Source organism: Lytechinus variegatus, chromosome 14 (assembly GCF_018143015.1).
Source record: "Lytechinus variegatus isolate NC3 chromosome 14, Lvar_3.0, whole genome shotgun sequence".
NCBI lineage: Eukaryota > Metazoa > Echinodermata > Echinoidea > Temnopleuroida > Toxopneustidae > Lytechinus > Lytechinus variegatus.
This window is the reverse complement of record NC_054753.1, coordinates 10,148,683-10,172,548: the sequence shown is the minus strand read 5'-3', so window position 1 is coordinate 10,172,548 and position 23,866 is coordinate 10,148,683. Positions and strand designations below refer to the sequence as shown.

General features: G+C 36.2%; 2 protein-coding genes across 2 annotated transcripts in view; one reads left to right on the top strand and one right to left on the bottom strand.

The window, feature by feature from the left end:
• Positions 1-23,866, top strand: part of LOC121427682 (mesenchyme-specific cell surface glycoprotein-like) — a 42,605-nt gene that overhangs the window by 7,798 nt on the left and 10,941 nt on the right. The window contains exons 2-7 of the mRNA XM_041624202.1: positions 8,066-8,296; positions 10,841-11,059; positions 11,901-12,096; positions 13,672-13,813; positions 14,552-14,666; positions 15,151-15,324. Of these exons, the coding sequence (XP_041480136.1) occupies positions 8,098-8,296; positions 10,841-11,059; positions 11,901-12,096; positions 13,672-13,813; positions 14,552-14,666; positions 15,151-15,324 (1,045 nt within the window). The 5' untranslated portion in view covers positions 8,066-8,097. The remainder of the gene's footprint in view (positions 1-8,065; positions 8,297-10,840; positions 11,060-11,900; positions 12,097-13,671; positions 13,814-14,551; positions 14,667-15,150; positions 15,325-23,866) is intronic.
• LOC121427683 (monocarboxylate transporter 6-like) lies at positions 15,318-23,430 on the bottom strand. Its single transcript, XM_041624204.1, has 5 exons — positions 22,876-23,430; positions 20,163-20,306; positions 18,233-18,595; positions 17,088-17,600; positions 15,318-16,136 (listed from the first exon to the last, which is right to left on the bottom strand). Exons 1-5 carry the CDS (start codon positions 23,069-23,071, stop codon positions 16,009-16,011), a joined length of 1,344 nt encoding a protein of 447 aa, XP_041480138.1. The 5' UTR covers positions 23,072-23,430; the 3' UTR covers positions 15,318-16,008.

Below are 23,866 nucleotides of genomic sequence, written 5' to 3'. Positions count from 1 at the left end.
ATGACAGTTATTTTTGGGAAGAGTTTCTGCAACAGTATTCATCGTTTCACGGTTCAATGAACATTTATTAAAAATAAAAAATACGATTTTCAAATATCATAGGCAAGTATTGTTTCATTTTGGTACCTGAAAATGATCTTTTCTCAACTTTTTCGTTGTGTTTATGACCAATTAACATGCTTCAATGATTCAAAGGCATTTAATTAAACATTCACGCTTGAATGAACATGCGGAATGTGATAAGCTCTTTTTTACGTTATTGGAAAAAATGCAATTTGTAACTACGGATATCTGTCACAAACCTACTTGCATAGTTCATTTGATCTGATTTTTGTGAAAATCCCGATGTTTAATGCATCAGTGAACACACAATACTCGAAAATTATGCAAATGAGAAGAAAGTTCAAGGCCTTGGCCCCACTCTGTGCCCTATCGAATTGTTATTTTGGTGTGCGCACCTTTTGGATAGTGCTACTCTGAAGCCATGTGCGAAGTTTCATGAAATAACTGTTAGCAGAAGTAACAAAAACCGTCCATGAAACAAACCCTCATTTCAAAATTTTGACTTCTTCTCTCATTTATTTGTGTACATTATGGGTGCATATGTTTACGAATAAGTAACCCCTTATTCAATATGGTGGAACTTTTTTTCAAGGCTGTCTTTAGCAATGTCGTTTGGCAGTAATGTTTATCAACCTATGGGCAAAATTGTGTGCAAAAATAAAATCGATTTGTTCATTTATGGATGAGTGAGCACGCATCAAAGTGGGAAAATTGGTATCTTCAATGTCACAGACACATTTTAAAGGATAATAAAGTGATTATTTGGGGCAAATTCGGTTTCAAATGTGACTTTAATTGCTGTTGTTTTTATCAACCATCATTTCTATCACCACACACTTTCCGAATTTTAAACATTTTCACGGTTGAGCGAGCACAATCGAAAACTTAGGAATAAATACTCTTTATACTGCATAAATGTAATCTTTTCCTCACAATTTCTCAGGATCAGTTGAATTTATGGACAAATCAGTGGTGGATCCAGAATTTTAAAATGGGGGAGGGGCCTATAATAGGGGGAGCCACTAAAATTTTCAAATTTTAACATGATCTAACAAGTTGTAGAGGATACTACCGTAAACCCCTATGATGATACGTCACAATTCAGGGGCCGCGGAACGGTTTTCAAAGTGGGAGACTGAGCCAAAAGTGAGGGGGGGGGGGGCTGATCATGCAAAAAAAATCAAAACCGCATGGTCATTTTTACATTTTTGTACATTCTTTTGGAAAAAAGTTGGGGCTGAAGCCCACCCCCCCCCCGCTTCCGCAGCCCCTGCAATACATTTTGCTCACTCAACCATGAACATATGATATCAAAATCTGGTCTGAAGTGGTTGAATGATGGACAGTAAAACAGCATAACACCAAAAAATTCACATGAAAAACAACTTTTTCCCAACTTTGTATTTGAACAAACTGAAAAACGACTCTTGTGACTTTTAAAAATGGTCATTTTTAATTCAATCTTTAATCACTCATGCATGACTCCACCGATCGATCTCATTTTCCCCCAGGAGTTGCTTAATGAGTTCAGAAAATGTCAAATGAAATGTCATATCTCAAACTAATTCCGTTCAAAAGTTACAGCAATTTGATTTAGGGGGGACTTACTTCTTATGTTGTATATAGATTTATTTGTCACAGTATTATCTAGGAAGCCTGAAAACCTGGATAATACAGCTCTTGTAATGTTTCCTGTGATAATTGAAATTATGACACTACCTTTCCTTTTAACCATTTTTTAAAATGCCCTAATTACATTTGTTACAGTTAATTTTCAATTAGATATTTTCGTTGTATCATATAGAAAGCATAGAAAAATCAATGATGCAGCATTTTTAAAGGTTTTTTACGAGGTGTTCATCTGTAAAACTTATTACCTTTTAACCAATGTAATCAGAAGAACTTTATGTTCATGCTTTTAGAATTTCTAGACAATACAGGGATGAAGAAACTTATATTTTGCGCACAATAATTATAGGCCCATATTAATTGACACATTACGCAAATTATGTTTATTGTGGTGATTACTATCATTTGCTTAAAAGGAAAATCTCGACGTTTCGACAAGTGTGTTCTTATCGTCTTCTACTACACTATTCTTTTCGCCATGGAAACCTTAAGAAGTTGGCATCATTTTATGTTTTCTGTCTTTCAGGTTTAAGATGTAGTAGCATGCTACATTATGCTAATTAAAAAAAATTGCCCAAGGTTGCCAATGTGGCAAGCAGGTTAAATTTACTTCAAAACCATCTAGAACAAAAATCAACCAAATGACTTTGCCCTTAACAACTTTTCTAGGTCGCATATGGGGTATGTGGCTGTTTACCGGATTATATCTGTAAACCTGGCAAACTAGCTTTAGATCAAAAGAGCCAGCCAGACAGAAAGGAATGCTATAATAAAACATGAATGAGAACGGTGCAGTTTAATTTTGCTTCTGATAAATTGAATGAAAAAAATCGGTCCTTTGATTTATTTGTAGCATCCAACACGGTACACCTCCAACGAATTCATAAAAATCATTGTTAGGCCGATGAAGAAATATTATGATGAAATGCCTAACCGTGACATGCACTTCAGGCAAATAATGAATGTTACGATAATCGGTAAACCGAACAAGTAACAGAGAAACTTTTGGTATTTTTTTTGCCCTTTTTTGATTTTCAGGTAAACTGATCACACATTAAAAACTAAAATTATCTTACATATATTGAAGAGTCGGTTCTGAGCATTCCCAAATTATTTCCTGTATCAAATACGTATATAAGTCCGAAATGCTGGCGATGATGAAATTGATGTTGAAACGCAATGAATTACAGTCACTGTAGTGAGTTGAAATGTCCGTGAAGACGAAGTTGATGATGAAAAACAGTTAATTTAAGAAATCCATGGGTTGAAAAACGTTCTTTATAGAACAGGTTGATGATCTTGAGGATCAACCGGACATGGTGCATCGGTGGTAAAGCGCCCGCCTCATGGACGGGAGGTCATGGGTTCGATCCGGCCGAGTCATACCAAAGACTTTAAAAATGGGACCTTCTGCCTTCTTGTCAGGCGTTCGACGTATGAGAACACAGAAGGGTAATACCAATATATGCAGGGCCCGCTGGAAGAACAGCTTACATCTGAGAGTGGCTACCCTGGGTAAATAAGTGTTGTTTTTATTATAACTGAGAATTCCTTTCTCAAAATTACTGCAAACAGTCAATTTACGGTGTGCTAATAATTCCACAGAAGTTAATCTTTATCTTTAGAAGAAAACAATGCTCTGACTCGAAGACTATCATGAAACTTTGAGTTCTGATCTGATGTATTATCGATGATTTAGTGTTTTGACTGTTTTCTGTATATACATTCAGCAAAGGGTCTATACAGTGCGTCCCACAACAAAAAACGAAACCAAGATTTATCCATGATTTATCATAACTTAATCACAAATACAATAGAAAAAATGACCTACCATTGTAAAGCTTAGATTATTTCTCATTCACACATGAGTGAGCAAAAACAATTTGTAGAGGGGATACCAAAAGTCATTTGGTGGGCTGTATATTGGTTTCAAAAAGAAAACCACACTTTCAAAAAGTTCAATATCTGCTCTTTAATTTGATACCTCAATTACAGAAAATGGTCAAGAAATAACAAAGTTCTGGTTATTTGAAATTAGGCTTTAATTTCAATAATTTCATAAAATGAAGAGGTTTCACAGGCTATTGTTTAAACTCACTCGACACTCCGTTTTGTTGACGATCAGCCATGCATTTAGTCTTTTGTTAACCATGCGATAGCTTCTGTGGGAAACCGGTGAAAACATGCATTGTTTCGAGGGAACATAACTTTTTTACTTCTTGACCATTTTTTGTAATAAGCCAGTTCGTAGTTCCTTTCTGCGCATGATCAAAAGATTCTACGCATGATTAGAAGAAGGTCATTTGTACTAAAGTGACATGATGCTTTAAAATCTAATGAGATAAGCACCAACTTTGATGTCTTGATTATTCATATATTCTTTTGAATTGTCGTTTTCATTTACATCCACAAAAAACAACAATGCTTCCAGGAACGACTGGTATTTCACAGTTTGTCAAGTACATTGTGCAACATGCTAAGATATGCATTCAAAGTAGGAATGCAACAAATACCTTCATTAAGTGTTCATTGGTGTGCTATTCTAGTCACCTGGTCTATTCAATTTCTTCATCCTGCTTTGTAAGGCAAGCTTACGTAATATCTTGCTTTGAAATCTGCCTATCATGATGAAAGAAATGAAAGGTAATTTGACCAAAATTGCCCATGAAGTAACTACGAACTGGTCTATTAAGGTTAAAAGAATTTATATTGAACTTTTTAGGCATGTGATTTTCTTTTTGAAATTCAGATACTCCCGCCAATTGAGTTTTTGGTATCCTTTCTACAAATTATTTTTCCTCACTTATGCGTGAATGAGGTATAATCTAAGTAATATCAGATAAAAGAAGAGATTCTAAGCTTTACATCGGTAGGTCATTTGTCTTTTGTTTTTGTGATTAAATTATGATAAATTATCCCTCAATCTCGGTTTCGTTTTTCTGGGACGCACTGTATACTGTATAATGATTAACTCATTAAGCCAATTACGCATCATTTATGTTTTCAATCTTTCATGATTAAGATCTAGTAGCATATTACATAAAAGACGTATTCTAATTACTAGATCATGCTAATTATGCTAATGAAAAATGCCCAAGTTTGCCAAAAAAGCAACCCAGCTAAATTTACTTCAAAACTATCAAGAACACAAATCAACCAAAATAATTTGCCCTTAACAATTTTTCTGGGTCACATTTGGGCTATGTGTCTGTCTACTTGATTATATCGGTAAATCTTGCAAATATTTGGATAAAAAGAACCAGCCAGACAAAAAGGAATGTTATAATAATACAAAAAAAAATGAATGCAAACGGTGCAGTTTAATATTGCTTCTGATAAATTGAATAGAAGAATAACATCTGTCCCTTTTTTTAAATATCCCTCACGGTACACCTCCACCGAATTCGTAAAAGCATTGTTAGGCCGATGAAGAAATAATGATAATAATGATGAAATGCGTAACCGTGACATGCACTTCAGGCAAATAATGAATTTTACGATATTGAATTCCGAACAAATAAACGAGAAAATTTAGTTGAGTTATTTTTTGCTTTTTTATTAAAAGGTAAACTTTTTTTTTTTCAATTTGTTTCCCCTCCACAGGGAAACTTGTCATACACTAAAAAAAATAAATTATCTTCCATATCTTGAAGAGTCGGTTCTGGGTATTTTCACATAATGTCCTGCATTAAATCCGTATAGTATACGGATTTACATACACAACAAATGAAGTAAGTCCCCCCTTAAACAAACATCCATAATTTCCGAACCACTGGAAGTTTTTAATATATTTTTACATGAGCAAGTTGGTAATTTTATAAGCTCCCCTATTAGGGAATGTTACGGACATATTGTAATTTTACACATTTCTTTCGATGAAAATGATCGAGGGGACGAGTCGTAAAGTAACGTGTATCAAATATCCATAGGTACGGTACTCGAAATAGTAATTTCAATTTTATATTGCCAAAACGTGAAGGACATATAGGGAACACTTTTTATTTTAATGGCATCCAATCTTGGAATGCTCTTCCCAATAAAGTAAAAGCAGTTAAAATATTTTCTCAGTTTAAGAGTGCATTAAAGAAGCACCTAAAACTGGAAGCTACTCGGGAGCAATATTACCATTAAAAATCACACATTTTGTACTGTTGGTTTCTACTATTTTAGATAATGTATACATTAGGGCATGTTAAAATATAATCTTGTTTCACACACTGGCGGCGGAAGCCAATAAATTTAGGGGGTGTCCACCTGAAATTTTGGGATGGACACATGTAAAAAAATATGACAAGCGACCCAAAAATTTTTGAGAAGCAAAAAAAAAAAAAAAAAAAAAAAAAAAAAAAAAGTTATCAAAAAAAAATTTAGGGGGGGACCGTCCCCCCACCTAAAATTTAGGGGGGGAAACGTCCCCCCCGCTTCCGCCGCCTATGGTTTCACATATTAGGAGGATTGTTGTTTGCTTCAGATGTTTTCATATTATTTGACTGATGTAACATGTATGTATTTTATTATCTTTTTTACATATTCCAGTTTTGTTACAATATGTTATGTTTTATACTAACTATAGGACCCCATTGGGAATAAGCCTTTCGGCTTTCATGGGCTATCCTGTCAAGGTATTCTTCAATTTCATTGTAATCTCTTGTGATATTCTTGACGAATAAAATCAATCAATTAACAATATTCATTATTTTATGGCTCAATGAACATTCAATGAAAACAAAAAAATCAGATTTTTAAATAACATTGGCAAGTATAACATGTATGTTTTAATTTGGTAACTGAAGTTATCCTTTCTCAACCTTTTTCGTGATGTTCATGACTAATTAACATGTTTCAATGATTCAAAGGCGTTTAATTAAATATCCACGCTTGAATAAACATGTGGAATGTAACTGGCTCTTTTTTACGTTATTGGAAAAAATGCAATTGCTAATTGTGGATATCTGTCATAAACCTCCTTGCATAGTTAATTTGATGTGATTTTTTATGAAAATCCCGATGTTTAATGCTTCAGTGAGCACACAATATTAGAATATTGTGTAAATGAGATGAAAGTTAGACCTTAGCCACACTCTATGCCATATCGAATTATTATTTTGGTGTGAGCGCCTTTTGGATAGTGTGACTCTGAATCCATTTGCGAAGTTTCATGAGAAAACTATTGGCAGAAATAACAAAAACCGTCTATGAAACAAATATTTCAATTTTGTTAAAATGTTGAATTCCTTTCTCATACACATTGTGTGCACTGTGGGAGTATGGGTGCATATGTTTGAGAATAAGTAACCCCTCATTCAATATGGTGAAACTTTTTTCAAAGCTGTTTTAAACAGTATCATTTTATCAACCAATGTGTAGAATTCTATGCATAATGAAATCGATTGTTTATCTATGGATCAGTGAGCACGCCTCAAAGAGAGGAAAGGGCCATTTTCAAATGTCACAGACTCATTTTGAGGGGTTATAATGTGGACAATGGGGGCAAATTCGGTTTTAAATGTAACTTATATTTGGTGATGTTCTTATCACCCATCATTTTTATCATCACACACTTTCATGGTTGAGCGAGCACACTCGAAAACTTAGGAATTAATACTCTTTCTACTGTCAAACAGTCAATTTACCTCTGCCATCATTACCTCTGCCATTTTTATCTCTGCCTTTTTTACCTCTACCATTTTTACCTCCGTCATTATGACCTCTGCCATTTTAGCTCTGCCATTTTTGACCCTGTCATTTTTACCTCTGTCATTTTTACCTCTGCCGTTTTTACCTCTGCCATTATTAACTCCGACATTATTACCTCTGCCATTTTTACACCGAACCGAATATACGAAGTGCATAAAATCCCTGAAAAATTTAGAAAAACATAATGAGCCGTAAATCTTTTTAAGACCATCGTGATTAGGTATTTGATACGCTCCACAAACATGACAAATGTCATAGCCCATCATAGTACTGTATCAAGCTCTTCGTTTTTTTTTAATATCTTATTATTATCCAACCAGTTTGTTTAGCGAGTACGTTGTAGATCAAACGCTTTAATGAAAAAAAAACGACTAATCACAATCCGTTGTATAAATTCTGTCTCATCAATATTCAGGTATTAGACTCACATGGCCTCCACATGCATTTTTATGGGCAGTGTCGTGCTAGCAAACAAACTATCTTCCCCGCTCTCTCATTCTGATGTTCAATCTTTGCTCCATCTTTATGCAATTTGGCGTTAATGTGGACTGAACTTAATAATGCCGGCTCTAGTTGTACGCACATGCTATTACTGAAATATATCAATAATCATTATATTTAGCCAATCCTAAAAAGTGAACAATTGTTCTTCTATATTGTTCATCGCATGGTTTAGAGTAACATCAGTTAGAAACTACCATCACCAAAATGTTGCGAAGAGTATGTGCGTGTGTCGCCGCTTTGATAGTCTTCCTTCCAGTTGTTTCTGCTGTGGTGACCATTCGACCAATCTCCAACATCTACTTGCCATACAATTACAATGGCGATCAAGGCCTCTTCGGTATTGATGTTGCTGCAGTGGAGCAGACTGGATATGATACTAACAACAAAATTGCTTATTCAGCAGGTAAAATATTTTCACAATAATATTCTTCTTCCCCATCGCATTTCATTCCAATGCTTCTTCCGGCTCCGTTAAAGGTCAAGTCCACCTCAGAAAATGTTGATTTAAATCGATAGAGAAAAATCAGACAAGCACATGCTGAAAATTTCATCAAAATCGGATGTAAAATAAGAAAGTTATGACATTTCAAAGTTTCGCTTATTTTCAACATAATTATATAAACGAGCCAGTTACATCCAAATGAGAGACGATGACGTCACTCACTCACTATTTCTTTGTTTTTTGTTTGAATTATACAATATTTCAATTTTTACGAATTTGATGATTGAGACATCATTGCCTGAAGCACATAATGTTAAAATAATGGAATTCAACGTGTTCAGGGAGGAATGAAACTTCATTTCACATGACAATGATGAGAAAATGAAAATATTTCATATTTCATATAATAAAATACAAAAGAAATAGTGAGTGAGTGATGTCATCAACTCTCTCATTTGGATGTAACTGGCTCGTTCATATAACTATTTTGTTGAAAATAAGCGAAACTTTAAAATGCAATAACTTTCTTATTTTACATCCGATTTTGATGAAATTTTCAGTGTTATGCTTGCTTAATTTTTCTCTTTTTATTCAAATCAAGTTTTTGTTGGGGTGGACTTGTCCTTTAATAATAACGGAAAGGCCACAAAGTTGGTTTAACTGAAAAGAGAGAGATAACAAAAATCGAGCTGAAATCACGCTGAAAATTTCTTCTAAATTTAACGAATAATAAGAAAGTTATGACACTTGAATTTTTCGCTAATTCACAAAACGGTTATTTGTGCATCCCGGTAGATACATGTATGATGTCATTAAAGGAAGCCATGCTGTTACCTTCTCATTCTTTCGTATTTTATTGTTAGGAATATAAAGTTTTTGAGCCTTTCGGTGAGTTGATATTTGATATTGCTATTACGCTCTACAACTAATCGTACTTCGGATTCCATTCTCAGGTTAATGTTCGAAATGTATTGGAAAAAAGAGATAAAATATTATTGATCAATGCATTAAGCAAGTCAGAAAACGATAAAAGAAAGACCAATTGACCTTTGACTGTTCCAGAATTTTCTGCGCATAAGTACCTTAAAGAAATAATTATGAATTTATGGGGTCTTGTTTAGCTACACTCTCGTCTAGATATTATTGACATTGTGTCTGTATATTCAACCAAGTCACCCTCGTCAGTTTAAGAGTTCAAATATAGACACTGCTTTCTGTTAATCTTATACTTAAAGTTCAATTAGTATGTCCTTTACATTGGCCCGCATTCTAAAGTCGGGTTTAACGTAGACAATGGTCTAAATCTGTGCTAAAATCATGCAGTCCAAAATATCAAAATTGTGATTTTATTCCATGTTTCTCTTGTTTACTGTGCTTTCTTTTATAATATGGCGAAGAAAATTGATTTATTATTTCCAGACAATCATGAATGAGTAATGAGCTTATCAATAGAACCTGTACTGATAAATACTTGTGTCACAATTAGCTATCCATAACTTTGAAACAGTTGTCTAAATACCACCTGAAATTCAGACCAATGTAAGAGAGGATTAATTTATTTTTGTTGTAGTTTTAAGCGTTTGACTATTAACTGTGTCTAATGCAGATATGTCATCTATATTCACCCCCACATCACAACTGTGTTCAGGCATTGTAGTTATTTATAGACATAGATTTAAAGGAAAATAAACCCTAATCATTAGTCGTCAAAACAAAACAAACAATTACTTTTCTACACATGTATGTTCATGGTCATTCTTCCGGTTTGGGAATGACTCTACAAGATCAAGGGCAGATGACTTCCGATTAAAATTACGGTAATTATTGCGCATTTAGGTCAGTGTTCAAGGGGAGGTTCATCCTGGGTGATTGATTCGAATAAAAAGAAACAACGCCGTCAGTCGTAGCATTTTAAAGTTGGTATCGTTACACTTCATAAAAAGACAAAACTGATGCCGTACAAAGTTTCGTCAGTGATTTTACGTACCGGCTCAAACCCAATTTTCGGTCAAATTTTCGAAATTTCAGATCAAAATTCGTATCATTTAAAGAATAAAAGAGCATATTCATATAATAATAATGTATATAATAATAATAATACATTTGATTTATAGAGCGTCTCTTTGATTAAATGCTCAAGGCGCTTAGAAGAGAGCAAAACAGAAAAGTAAAGAGAACTAAGAGAGGTATACAAGAAAGGGTATATTAAAAATGAGGAAAACCTAGTACCTGCTGGGGAACTATGCAATTTTAGGTTGCCCTTAATACATGTTTTATGTATCTAATATAAAAGAACATCAGATATTTTTTTTTATATTTTAAAGATTCTTTAAAATCGTTTTAAATAGTAAAAAAGTTTTAATAATAAAAATTTCTATTGTAATGTATATCATTTAATAACATGTATGTAATATTTATGATTAGAATAGTCATTTTGCGAGTCAGACCTTTTGCTCTTATCTAAAAGTTGGTTTCAAATATACAATTTTTCCTCGAACATGATAGGCGATAGCTATATCCACATCACTGATTGGTCGGATGTGACCACGCCCACTATACTAGACCGTATTGCTGTGCAGACGACTTGCAACGATATCGAGACTTGTGGTGATTATGTGGCGTTCGTCCTCCAGGGAACGCAGTCGACAGACAACGGAACTCTGCATATTTACCCCCTCTACGACAAAGCTCATGGAAACTGGACGCAACTTCATGAAATCTCACGTAAGATTACATGTAGGCCTACTAAGAATGTAATATAATCGAATTAGAAACCGGAAGGACCGACCCTCTTAAGATGTCAAAACACATAACATTTATTTTGATTTATGATTTGTTTTTCATAACATCCATTAAAGGAAAAAAATACAGTCAATCAATCAGTCTTATAATTTGTATTATATAACTATGTAGCTGGTTTACAGTTGCTGTAAATTCACCTCTCCTACCCCAAACATAATTTAAATCTAAACAAAAATCAACAAAAAGTATAATATCAAACTCGGTCATTTCACTGCCTCAGTTTTATATAGCCCATTCGTAAAGAATTTTTGACCCGATTGAAACCGAAGTACCAAAGTAATTATTTTCTCCTATACCTGGTACTATCTTTGCAAAGATTTTTTTCTTCCGTCCATTCCTCCCGCCCCATCTCCGTTTTCAAATTCTGTCATTTAATGGGGGGGGGGGTCTTCCTCTGCACCATGCATGGTACCCTTAAGGTAATTTAAAAATTTAAAAGACAATCGCTTGTGAAAAATTCGAGGAAAGAAAGATGATCAAGTAATACATTGAGAGCACATTTACACCTCTCTGAAAGGTGCAAAATAACACCTAAAGGGTGCGAAATTATTGCACCCACAAAAGTGCTTCATTTTGAACCTTCAGGAGAGGTGCAAGATTGCATCTTTCCAGAAGGTCGAGTGATAGGTGTAACTATGCTCGATCACCTTATAGGAATAGCTCTGCACCTTTTCCGAAAACCTGCACCCTTGTTGGACCCCTATTCTAAGTGGGTGTCGAGGGATCTCTGCTTACCACCATCTCTCATCTTCTCTATACGCAGTCGGTAGCAAACCTGATATGCTCCATTTCTCTCACGATTGTCGTACGATTGTCGTCGCAAACGAAGGAGAAGCCGACCAGAATGCCGACATGACAGAATTCATCAACCGTGAAGGGTCCATCTCCATCGTCCGATTATCCGCCGATGGCTCCACGTTTAGTTCATCTTTGCTCAACTTCACTCAGTTTAATGACAGGTAAGATAATGTGAGGGGCTATGATTACGATAGATAAATCTTAAACATGCAAAAAACTTGGTGCATTACTGCAAGCACATGCATTTTGTGAAATTGTAATAAAATTTGATATCCTGAAGTGATAATGGGTGATTTCAAGAACGGTGTTGGTGTTGAAAGCGTATGTACATAAACAATACAACTTAGTGATAACTTTTCTGCAAATAGGTAGATAACCCTTAGAATTCATAATTCGAAATTCACAAATTATAAGAAATAGGTGGTGAGATGTCTGCATGCTGCTAACCCCACACGCCCCCATCGTAGTATGCAGTATATGATCATATGATCATCATAAATTGACACTTACAAGATATCCGTTCAATAGAGAGTGAAAGATGTAAAGGAAAATATGAAAGGAAGCTGGAGGGATCGAAAGGTATTGTGTAATAGAAGATTGGGATGAATATGGACATGATGGAGGAGGATATTGTAGAACCGCGCTTCTCAACCCTTTTTTTTTTACTCGAGGACCACTTTGACTCTCAGATTCTTTTCGAGGATCACCTATCAACATTTTAAGAAAGCGGTATTACTACTTGTCTCCACTCAAAGATAAGATACACAATGATTATAATGAGCAAAGAGCGTATATTTCAGTAGCTTCCAAACATACAACCATGGCAACATAACAAGAATGCTTAAAGTGATTGGTTAACATTGGTTTCACTTTTGAAAAATATGAGCTAGAAGGTCACACTTGTCATCTGTGTCTGTGATTTGTTACAAAAATGAAGCCCAGAAAAATTGCGTTCGAAAATAATTATTAAGTGCTTCAAAAATTGAAATAAACAGTGACCGGAAACACCATCTTAATTTCATCCCAAACACTTATGTGTACTATTTACATATGTATTTACAAAATTGGGGTTTCCCTTGTAGTTTTAGCTTTTCATTCTCAATAATGGTTGTTTTCAGGGTTTATTAGTTCTAATACATGCACTTGTACACATGTTTCATCTTGGTTTGAGATTTTTTTTTGAATCGGCTGCTCACAAAGTTAAACAATACCTTTAATACCTTCAACGTTCGACACACTGTCTTTGGATCACTGCCAGTCACAATGAATCAAAATTTGTGAAATTTGAACACAAAGCTCATAACTACATTGGGAACAAGAACACTTTGAGAAGTAACTGCATTCGCAAAGGTCTGGTAAATAGGCGACAATTGACTACATACACATTATGCATGCATTTGATGAGTTTCACATCAAAGTTAGATCGAAACCATCATACTGTAATGCATATTGCAACATGCATGATACATTGGCGTGCTTTTGCTTTGTTTGACCCACCTTGACCGGTCGAACGTAACATCTGATGAGGTCTATGATATACACCATAGTTTCCCCCCTATTTCTTTTCTTCCTCTGGAGCTTCTCGCGGCCCACCTGAGAGAGCTTTGCGGCCCACAAGTGGGCCGCGGACCATTGTTTCAGAAGCGCTGCTGTAGATGATGACGATGAATAGGCGTAATGTTGACGTTAAAATGTGGCGTTTCTGGCGTCTGATTTTCTTTTCTTTTTCTTATTAGAGCGGATGAATACGTCGCAAGAGGAGTGCGTTACCCATACCGCGGGGAGTTAGATGGTGCCAATGATACATTCGCCCAAAACATAGAGCCTGAATACATCACATATAATTATGATGATACGAAAGCATTCGTTGCCTTACAGGTAAGACATTGCTCATTTAAGTTCGCTCTTGATGATAATAGTTCTTTATAATAGTGCACTCCAAAAAGAATTGGGTAAAATGCTCCATGAGGGTAAACATTTTGTGTCCAACCATCATTGGACATTTCTTTGGGGCATTTTTATTTATCCATTATGATGAAATTTTGCCAATTCTAAAGTAATTGCTGCTTACTTTTTTTTTTTACCTTATTGGACAATTGCTTCCCGCATTGGGTAAAATACTGCACAAAATTGGTTGGACACATACATAACCCTCTTGCTGGTTAAATTTTTACCTAATATTTTTAGATTGTGTATGAAGTAGGTGTATTTCAAAAAGCTGTTCGTTAGTTACGAATAACTTTATGAACGACTTTTCGAAGGACTGGTGACTCTATCTTATGAAATAAATTAACACCAATGAAAATTCAGTGTATATCATTTACCACAAGAAAGGTTCACCAGTCATTAGTAAACCTGTTCCATGGAGCTATACGGCTTAAGGAAACACCCACTACTTTGTCACCTATGAATCTTTTCTATTTTCTTCCTTTGTCCTATTTTTAATGTCATTGTTATTCTTCACATGTGGGTTATCTCCATAATTATTTTTTTAAAACAACTTCAGCATTGTCTTGTTAGATGAATGAATATTAAAACAATTCAGAACAAATAACGATAAGATGATCCTAACACCATGTCCGATATGTTCCCTTTACGTTAAATTCCACCTTGTAGGAAAACAATGCTATTGCCGTGGTGGATCTGGTTGCTGATGAGATAGAGGATATTTATCCCCTTGGTGAAAAGAATTGGATTGACTTTGATCTAGATGCAAGCGACAAAGATGATGGTAAGGAGAAAAAAAGAATCAAAATCTATGTTTTATTTAATTGTTATTCATATTTTATTCAGAATTTCAAAACATAGATAATATCAAAGGTACATAATATTAACAAAACAATGAGAACAATATGAGCAACACAACGTACGTGATCCTTGGAGAAGATGGGGGGGGGGGGTATAGAATAGGGTCAACTTAATTACCATAACCCGCGGGTCCCCCCAAAAACAATGGTCCAATGTTAGACTATTCAAGCAAACCCCAACAATACCTTCTCCATTTATTTTAGATTTTGTTTAAATATGGTTTCATTATAACTACATTTTTTCCTCTTGATACATTGAGCTTTGTATCTTTTTTTAGTGAAAATGGGCTATAGAAATCTTCTTCATATTCTTCTCCTTTACCTTCTTCCTCCTCCTACTCCTCTTCGCTTTTATACGATTATCATTAGAATCATTATTGATTGAGCTCTTACAATTCTTTGCATCAGCTATCATTTTTAGGAGAAACAATATTTCCAGCTTCTACCAACCTGACGGGATCAAGTATTTCGAAGTGGAAGGGGTCGGCTATATCATCACGGCCAATGAGGGCGATAATTTTGAATACACGCTGGGTACCGAGGAATGGACAGAGGAGCAGAGAGGAAACGACTTCAAAGCAGGTACAGTGTATATGATATATTTCACAAACAGTTTACTGATCGTAGTTTAACACAACTCGACGCTGGGCTGGTAGGCATGCAATATGAATGTAAGAAAGGCGGCACTTAGGGGAGAGTTTCATGGAATGATTTGTCGGACGCTTCATAACACAAAACCTGTTTTATCCGATAGTTACCATAGTAACGGTGCTTCTCAGCCAATCAAAATAAAGGAAAGTTGTCAGATCTGACAACTTGCCGGATGGAAATGATGAATTTTACCGGACGCATGACAAATATCATGCAGCTGGTATCACTTAACTTAAAAAAAGAAGAAAACAACTCCTCACTCCATAAGCCCGGTCCATAAGGCAGTTGATGATAAGTTATTTTTTCGTGGGTTGGTGGAAATGAGTGCACCTTGGCCCGTGGGTTAAACCATGTCAAACATGCTTGTAGAAGGATTTGTTCAAAATGTATACTGGTATTTTATACCTTTAACAAACATAATGCTACTATAGTCATGTCCCTAAAACAATATAGAACTAAGAAAGGAGGAAGGTAGACAGACATGCCATGTCGCAGTGGGTAATATGGGTCGTGCAATGCCATCATGATTGCAAGACGAATTTGAATTATCTTTAGAGATAACACGTCACACTTCTGATATTCCCTTACGAAGTCCTTTCTCAGACACAATAAACTTCAAGAACTCTTGGAAATTTCTTTCGGATTACACCTGAGTATTAGCATGGGTATAAGAACGATGGTTTCAATCACAGGTAACATTCTAAATGTAGCCTCGAAGGATGAGAAGTGGTCGGCAATCCTGCCTGTAAAGAAGATAAGGCAAAGTTAGAAAGGACTGGCTATGTCACCATTTAAAATCTTACGCAACGATGTGTACTATGAACTCTACAGTAGTTATACGTTTTTTCTAATGCTTAATTTATTGAGCATTCAATATCAAAAATAAACTTTACTGTTTAAGAGTTTAAACATTTGTTTAGCCTTTGAAATATCTATACTGTAGAGTTCATATAGAAAACAACGATGAATACGAAATTTAAACGTTTTTAAATTTTTGTTTCTGATGTATCATTAGCGTGTTTTCTCAATCACCACGCAGACGCTCACATATTCACGTCTCGGCGCGCTATCACGTTTTGAGCACTTTCGAAAAAACGCGTCCTCTATTCAACAAAGTGTTTACAGGTATAGGTCTACACTTCGTTACTTAGCACGCCGAGAAGTCACGAAAAGTCACAGTTTTGCACATACGTGAAATGTGGCTTTATGCTCTTTACCCAAAAGTTTATCAAGATTTTTAAAATTGCAAGAGCTTGCTAGTATAGGACTAATCATGACGTCAAACACCAAAGGATATCCAACCGACATGATCGACTAGCCCAGAATGTTTGTATGCAACAAAGTCCGAAACTCTCACCCTAGACTTTCCTGTATTCATGTTAATTGTGTTATTACGCCTACATGATGATTTGTATTTTGCTGGTAGCATTTCCCCAAACTGTTTGGTCACATTAACCCAACACTTTGTAGATTATTGTGAAGTACGCAAAACGTGATTGCGCGCCTCGACGTGATTAGGTGAGTAAACGTTGCAAGCCAGCTTGACCTTATTCATTATCATTACAGTTAGCAGGTGGTGTTGTACGTTCGGATCAGACTCATGATTGGAGGGGCGATGAGTGGTGCACTGGCAATAATCAGCCCCTCCATACATTAGTCTGATGAGAACGTACCGGCTCCACTGCTTTTCTCACCTCCGAGGTAGCCACCAAGTACCGCCCCAATGCCGAAACAAAATTTGTCCACTGCCAACGCGACGTCAAACTTTTCAGGAGACGCCCTGTCCCTCATGTAAAGTATTTCCAACGCCGCCCTCCCTCCAATAGACATCGCGGAAATGCATGACGTCATCATCATGGCGACACAGTGGACGAAATACACATCGCATAGGAGAGAAACGATGTTTACCAATGTGGCGAAGATATATACATCAGTTGGATGAAAGATGTTTTTGGTTAAGATCCCGACAGCAGTTCTGCTGATGATATTCCCAATCGATGCTATGAATGTCAGGATGATAGTGTAACGGATAGAAATACCCCTCTCCAAAGCATGAGGTACAATAAAGGAATGCCAACAGGCATAAACCATAGAGAACGAAATATTAACAACATGAGCTGCGTTAAAGACAGGGTCCACGAAGAAATCCGATTGGCGGAGAATTGTGGTGATCCTACGACAGATGCCAACTTGCGCAGTGTTGTTTCCTTTACAGGAGAATTAATTAGACAGAAGAGAATTAGTGTTGATATCCAGGATTGTGTCATTACTTCCTCGATTTTGACAGAGGTTACACTTTCAGAGTGAAATTACTCGCCATTACACTTAAACTGTGTGGAAACGGATTTGATATTTTATTTCCGAGTTGGAGATAAATCGTAAAAAATACCATTCGTTAGTTTCCTGACAGAACTGTCAATGCATGGAAGCTAGCAAACCCGAATCGAGGTCGTGCTTTACTTCTGAGGTGGTGGAAATCTGATCACACGATTTTGAATTGAAGATATCATTTAACGATTATTTCCTAGACGTACGTTAGAGGCCTCAAGATTTTTTTTAAATGAGTGATCTATATCCCTACATGATCATGCACGGCAAAAACACTGGTGTTGGTTTAACACCAGCCCGTAATCTGTATATGTCCACACCAGAGAAGTGTTAAACAACACCAGTTTCCTTTTTGTATAGGTGTTTATACAACACCAATTATTTTTAAAACAACATCTGTTTGATTCCAAACTGGTTATGTTTCAATACTTCTCTGGTGTGGACATATAATAAGATTCCAGGCTGGTTTAAATCAACACCGGAGTTTTTGCAGTGTGTTACACGAACTCACCTGCTTGGTCTCTGGTCCTCCCCTGTCTATTGGTCTTTCTTTCACATCCTTCCGGGCACCCTTCCTCGCTATCGGGTATGGTTAAATAATTGCTACGGGATCCATTGAGTTGTTTGTTCGTTTTGTCTACGTTCAAATTAACTTTAGCAGCACAGGGAATGATGTGTGCCATCAGGGCACTTAAAATGAGCAGTCCGCCTCTCCAACCGTAAGCTCCACGTAGGAATTCAGCTATGAGGGGGAATGAAACCATTCCTACACCGTAGCCAGTGACACCGAGGCCGTAAAACACATTGTAATTCTCGTTGGCCACCAGATGCAACGCCATGATGCAATTTAACATCTGAATGCAGATGCCAAGACCTAATGAAAATAAATTGAAGGAATTGTACACGCTGACTTAACTTCGATTAAAAGCATAAACGAGCATTAGCTATAATTATCCATGAACATCACGCACCGGTTGGCACTCTTAAGCTTACGTCATGTTGAATTGACACCTGGGGGCATTTCATCAATAGTTTTTGTTCGACAAGTTGTCAGATCTGACAACTTTCCTTCATTTTGATTGGCTGAGAAGTACTATTACTCTGGTCACTGCAGGATAGAAATAATAGAACTTGTCGGATAGAACGTCCGACAAGTTCTTCCATGAATCGCTCCACTGGGGAGCAGTTCACGGAAAGGCTGATCGGAGGTTTTATCTGATATTTCCTTAAAGGAAAAGTCCACCCCAACAAAAACTTGATTTGAATAACAAGAGAAAATTCAACAAGCATAACACAGAATTTTTTTTATCAAAATCGGATGTAAAAAAAGAAAGATATGGCATTTTAAAGTTTCACTTCATTTCACAAAACAGTTATATATGCACATCTCGGTCGGTATGCAAATGAGGAACTGGTGACAACACTCACTATTTCTTTTGTATTTTATTATATGAAATATTTTTATTTTCTTGTCATTGTCATGTGAAATGAAGTTTCATTCCTCCCTGAACACGTGGAATTCCATTATTTTAACATTTTGTGCTTCAGGCAAGGAGGTCCTAATCGTCAAATTCGTAAAAATTGAAATATTGTATAATTCAAACAATAAAAAACAAAAGAAATAGTGAGTGACATCATCGACTCTCTCACTTGGATGTAACTGGCTCGTTCATATGACTATTTTGTTAAAAGTAAGCGAAACTTTGAAATGTCATAACTTTCTTATTTGACATCCGATTTTGATGAAATTTTCAGCATTGTGCTTGTCTGATTTTCCTCTATTGATTCAAATCAACATTTTTCTGAGGTGGACTTGACCTTTAAGTTTCAATGCTTCTCAGCCAATCAAAACCAGCGAAAGTTTTCCGATCTAACATCTTGGCGACAAAAAATGACAAAATAATGAAACGTTTCCTAGATAACACGGTGAGAATCACGCGAGCAAAGTAAGGTCTCTGCAGTAGTTGTGACTAGTTGGTGACTCTCCAATGTATAGAAAGGATTTTATATATCTGGCTGGGACAGTATAGTGAAACAGAGTTTAAAGGTGAGGCAAAGCGTTCTTTGAAGATTGACTTGGAATTTGGTCAGGACCTGGTGCTTTTACCCAACTTAAAGCTAACTAGGCAAGATTAGTTTGAGAATTGATTTTATCTCAGTCCCAACTCTCTATAAAAAGAGTCTTATAGAACTACAATTCAACACGATAGCCTGATGTGGTGGCTCAGTGGTAGAGCGACTGTGTACGAGGTCGTGGTCGAGTCATTCTAACGGATTACGAAATGGCCGGCACCTTCTTCTTTCTCGTTGTTCAGACACCCGACGTATAAATTTGAATCAAGGCATGTTATGTAGGACCCGGTGGGAAATAGTTTATAAGAGCAGAAGTGGCTAGACTGGGTTTATTAGGACAATCAGTATTTGTATTATGAATAATTTACCTGCTATCGATAGACTGATGGTGATGTGAAGATTACTGGTTGCCATGGAAATCCAAGCCATCCCAAGCGGAGGAAGGCACGCCCCAAATATGAGAAGCTTCCGACGGATAGAGCGACATCTATAGAGGGCAGCTATTATGACAGCTGGAAAGAATCACAAATAAACATAATCAGCGAAATCAGATAACAATTTTTTTTGTCATAGATGCAATAAAATAATATTGTGGATAACAGAAACAAGAATGACGACGACAAACAAAAATTGCATAAGTTTACGAGGGAAATTGTGACTTAAGTTGACTGCGAGTTCCTATGTCATGTATGTTTTCGAAATGAAAAATGAATATGAGTAAGGAGTTACATGAGCGCATGTTATTTTTTGTCGATATTTTTTCTGTCCCCTTAAGTCAGAAGATATGCATGTATCCCCCATGGTACCGACCTTGAAGAAAGCATATTCCATGAAGTAGTAGTAGTAATAATAGTAGTAGTAATAGTAGTAGTATTTATCATATAGTTATAGTAGTTGGATTAATATAGTAGTTGTATTAGTAGTAGTAGTAGTGGTGGTGGTAGTATTAGTATTAGTAGTAGTAATAGTAGTAGTAGTAGAAGACGAAGAAGAAGAAGAAACAAAAAAAGAAGTAGTAGTAGTAGTAATAATTGTAGCAGTAGTTGTAGTAGTGGTAGTAATAGTAGTAGTAGTTGTAGTATTAGTTGTAGTAGTAGTAGTAGTTGTAGTAGTAGTAGTAGTAGTGGTTGTAGTAGTTGTAGTAGTGGTTGTAGTAGTTGTAGTATAGTAGTGGTAGTAGTAGTTGTAGTAGTAGTAGTTGTTGTTGTAGTAGTAGTAGTGGTGGTGGTAGTAATAGTAGTAGTTGTAGTAGTAGTAGTAGTAGTAGTAGTAGTGGTGGTAGTTATAGTAGTAGTTGTAGTAGTAGTAGTAGTAGTTGTAGTTGTAGTAGTAGTAGTGGTAGTACTAGTAGTAGTTGTATAGTTGTAGTAGTAGTAGTAGTAATAGTAGTAGTTGTAGTAGTAGAAGTAGTAGTAGTAGTTGTAGTTGTAGTAGTTGTTGTAGTAGTAGCAGTAGTAGTAGTAGTAGTTGTAGTGGTAATAGTAGTTGTAGTAGTAGTAATAGTAGTAGTAGTAGTAGTAGTAGTAGTAGTAGTAGAGTATATCATTTGCGAGTGATGTCTTTAATGACAGTGCGATTTTAATATATTCTGACGAAGCTATAGACAATAATAGAGGGATCGGCCTACATGAGCGGACGTGACCTTCATATAGACCTACGTTGATTTGCTAATTTCAATGAAGTGTGTTAACATACCTACAGGTAAACAAAATAAAAATCTGACCTCCTTATTTTGAATGGTCTTTCTTTGAGAATTCGAAGGGGTGGATTGCTATTGTAATCTGTGTAACGCCTGAGTAAGATTGTGAACGTTCATACGTTCATGCAGTATATAGAGAAAATGAAAACACATTTTTATATATACGCGTTAACAGATTTGTGAATTATTTTGTTATGCGGGGGACACAATTTGCCTCCGAAACTTTTTACGCACGTTATTATGATTTTTAAAAATTAATATCGCTGTTCATTATCACTGTCTTCTAGTACTTTGTAACGTAGATGACATAATATTTTTGCTCTTACTAGCTAGTGGAGCGACCGACCGAAACATATCGTATTTTCACTAAAACGTACCATTCCTCATTTCAACAAAGTAAATACTTTTGAATCGTCGACATGGTCGAGACATTTCAATGTCAAAATATCAATGGGAATCGGCTGATAGTTCTTAGAAAAAAAAGTGTTTGGTGCTGTTTGGTGCCACTCTTGGGTAAGATTTCATTAGAAAGAAAAGTGAGCGTGGAAGAAATGGAAAACAATTGTGATTTTCTTTTGCAAAGACGAGCCAATTCATGACATTTCCGAAAGGTACGTATGGAGACATGTATTTTTTTCTCCTTATCATTTGTGTATTTATTTATTTATTAGTTTGTTTATTTTTTGGGTGGGGGGATGTGTCCTCTGTCCTCTTCTTGAATGGTGGCTGTAAATCAGAGAGCAGATTAATATTATTGTAATTAACATCATGTTGAATTCATGATTACTTACAATATATATTCACACCATTTCTATAAGCCTGGGTAAAACATAATTATGTGACCTAAATAATAATGCTATTGTCATTAAGGAAAAATGAGCAAGGGATCGGATTAAACACCACAATGTTGGTATATTATGTATAAAGATATAGTTATCTTTTAAACATATATCTCGCTAAAAGTGATCAAGGTGTGTATTGCTCCATGCATCTTCAAATGATATTTGTGAAAATGAAATGCTTTGATTTGTTCGAAGTAGTCAGGTGAAATATGTTACCCGAATAAATCCATACGTAAATAAATTGAAATATTCACGGTCTTTCGATCAGTTATTACAAAAATAAACCACCAAGGGGTGTCATTAAATACTGTATAAAGGCAAATATATCAATGAAATAAGAAGTTAGTGAATCGGAAAGGTTTGGGGCGCGTAGGGTACGTAGAAATTTGGTATACATTTTATTGTTTATAATCTGCAATATCAAATTATACGAAACGAATTGTGTACGTTGGAAACGGAAATAAACAAAAACGAAATGATCTGAGATGAAAAGGGATGTAGTTAATAAGAAAGGTTATGAAGCGTTTGGGGTATTCTTACTTGGAAAATTGCAAAATAAAGTGAGGAGTCCAAGTGCCAAGCCGATATCTGTGGCCGTTGTTCCAAGATCATTGCGGATGTCTTCTAGATAGACCCCAATTACCTTCATGATGCCGACGTGATAGCAGGACCACAAGAAGGTACACAACACGATAGGTAAACATGGCGATGATACCATTTCATACAGTTTCCCCATGCTTTGTTCAGAGCGATCATCAATGTATTGATCAGCAATATCTGGCGGCCATAACTGGGGGCTTCCACAGGAAGAATAAAAGCACTTTCGAAGTAAGGTTATTCATGCAAGGAGCCAGGCGCGTTCCTGGGTCCGTGCATCATCACATTTTGCTAGGTATTTGAAGTCCCCAGTTAGAAATTACCATAAGAATCAGCATCTAAATCGAATGGTTTATACTCAGAGAACTAGAGGTCCATGCGCTCGCAAAAAAAGGGTTAAACACAGCGAATACCATCTCGAACAACATAAATACAAACAAACAAAGTTGAGAAATTTCACATTTTGAAGGAAACGAAACCCAACACATGTGTTCCGATGAGAAGGTGAGTGTTGAATGTAAACCTTTCAGTTAGTGTATTTTCCCAATCGAACCATATATTATTTTGTAGGTCCATATTGTGATCGAACTAAAGAAGTCGACCCATTCAGCCGTGAGGATCACGGGAATATGCTATTATGCTTCGAAATTCATTATGTATCCTTTCTTCCCTTGTATTTATCATATCTTCTTTTTTTCTCTCCCCCCTTTTGCACCTCCATATGAGGAGGGGGGGGGGGGGGGGGGAGGGGGGGGGGGTAAGCTGCCGATTCGGCTCCCCTATAGATCCGCCTATGATCTACACTTGGGAGCATTCCGGTTGGTCAGGGGCCATTCTTGTGCACCCCTGCATGTGTATCCCCCCCTGATCTCTCCTATATATGGAGAGGGCACAACCTTGGCTTGGGCACCATCGGCTCAGGATTCGGAGCTCA

Excerpts from the sequence above, each read along its gene's own strand:
- LOC121427683 (XM_041624204.1), bottom strand. The coding sequence starts at position 23,071 with ATGGGGAAACTGTATGAAATGGTATCATCGCCATGTTTACCTATCGTG. Across the intron at positions 20,307-22,875 it reads TTTATTTTGCAATTTTCCAA|CTGTCATAATAGCTGCCCTC; the intron begins GTAAGAATACCC and ends GATTCTTTCCAG. Across the intron at positions 16,137-17,087 it reads ACTTGGTGGCTACCTCGGAG|GCAGGATTGCCGACCACTTC; the intron begins GTGAGAAAAGCA and ends TCTTCTTTACAG.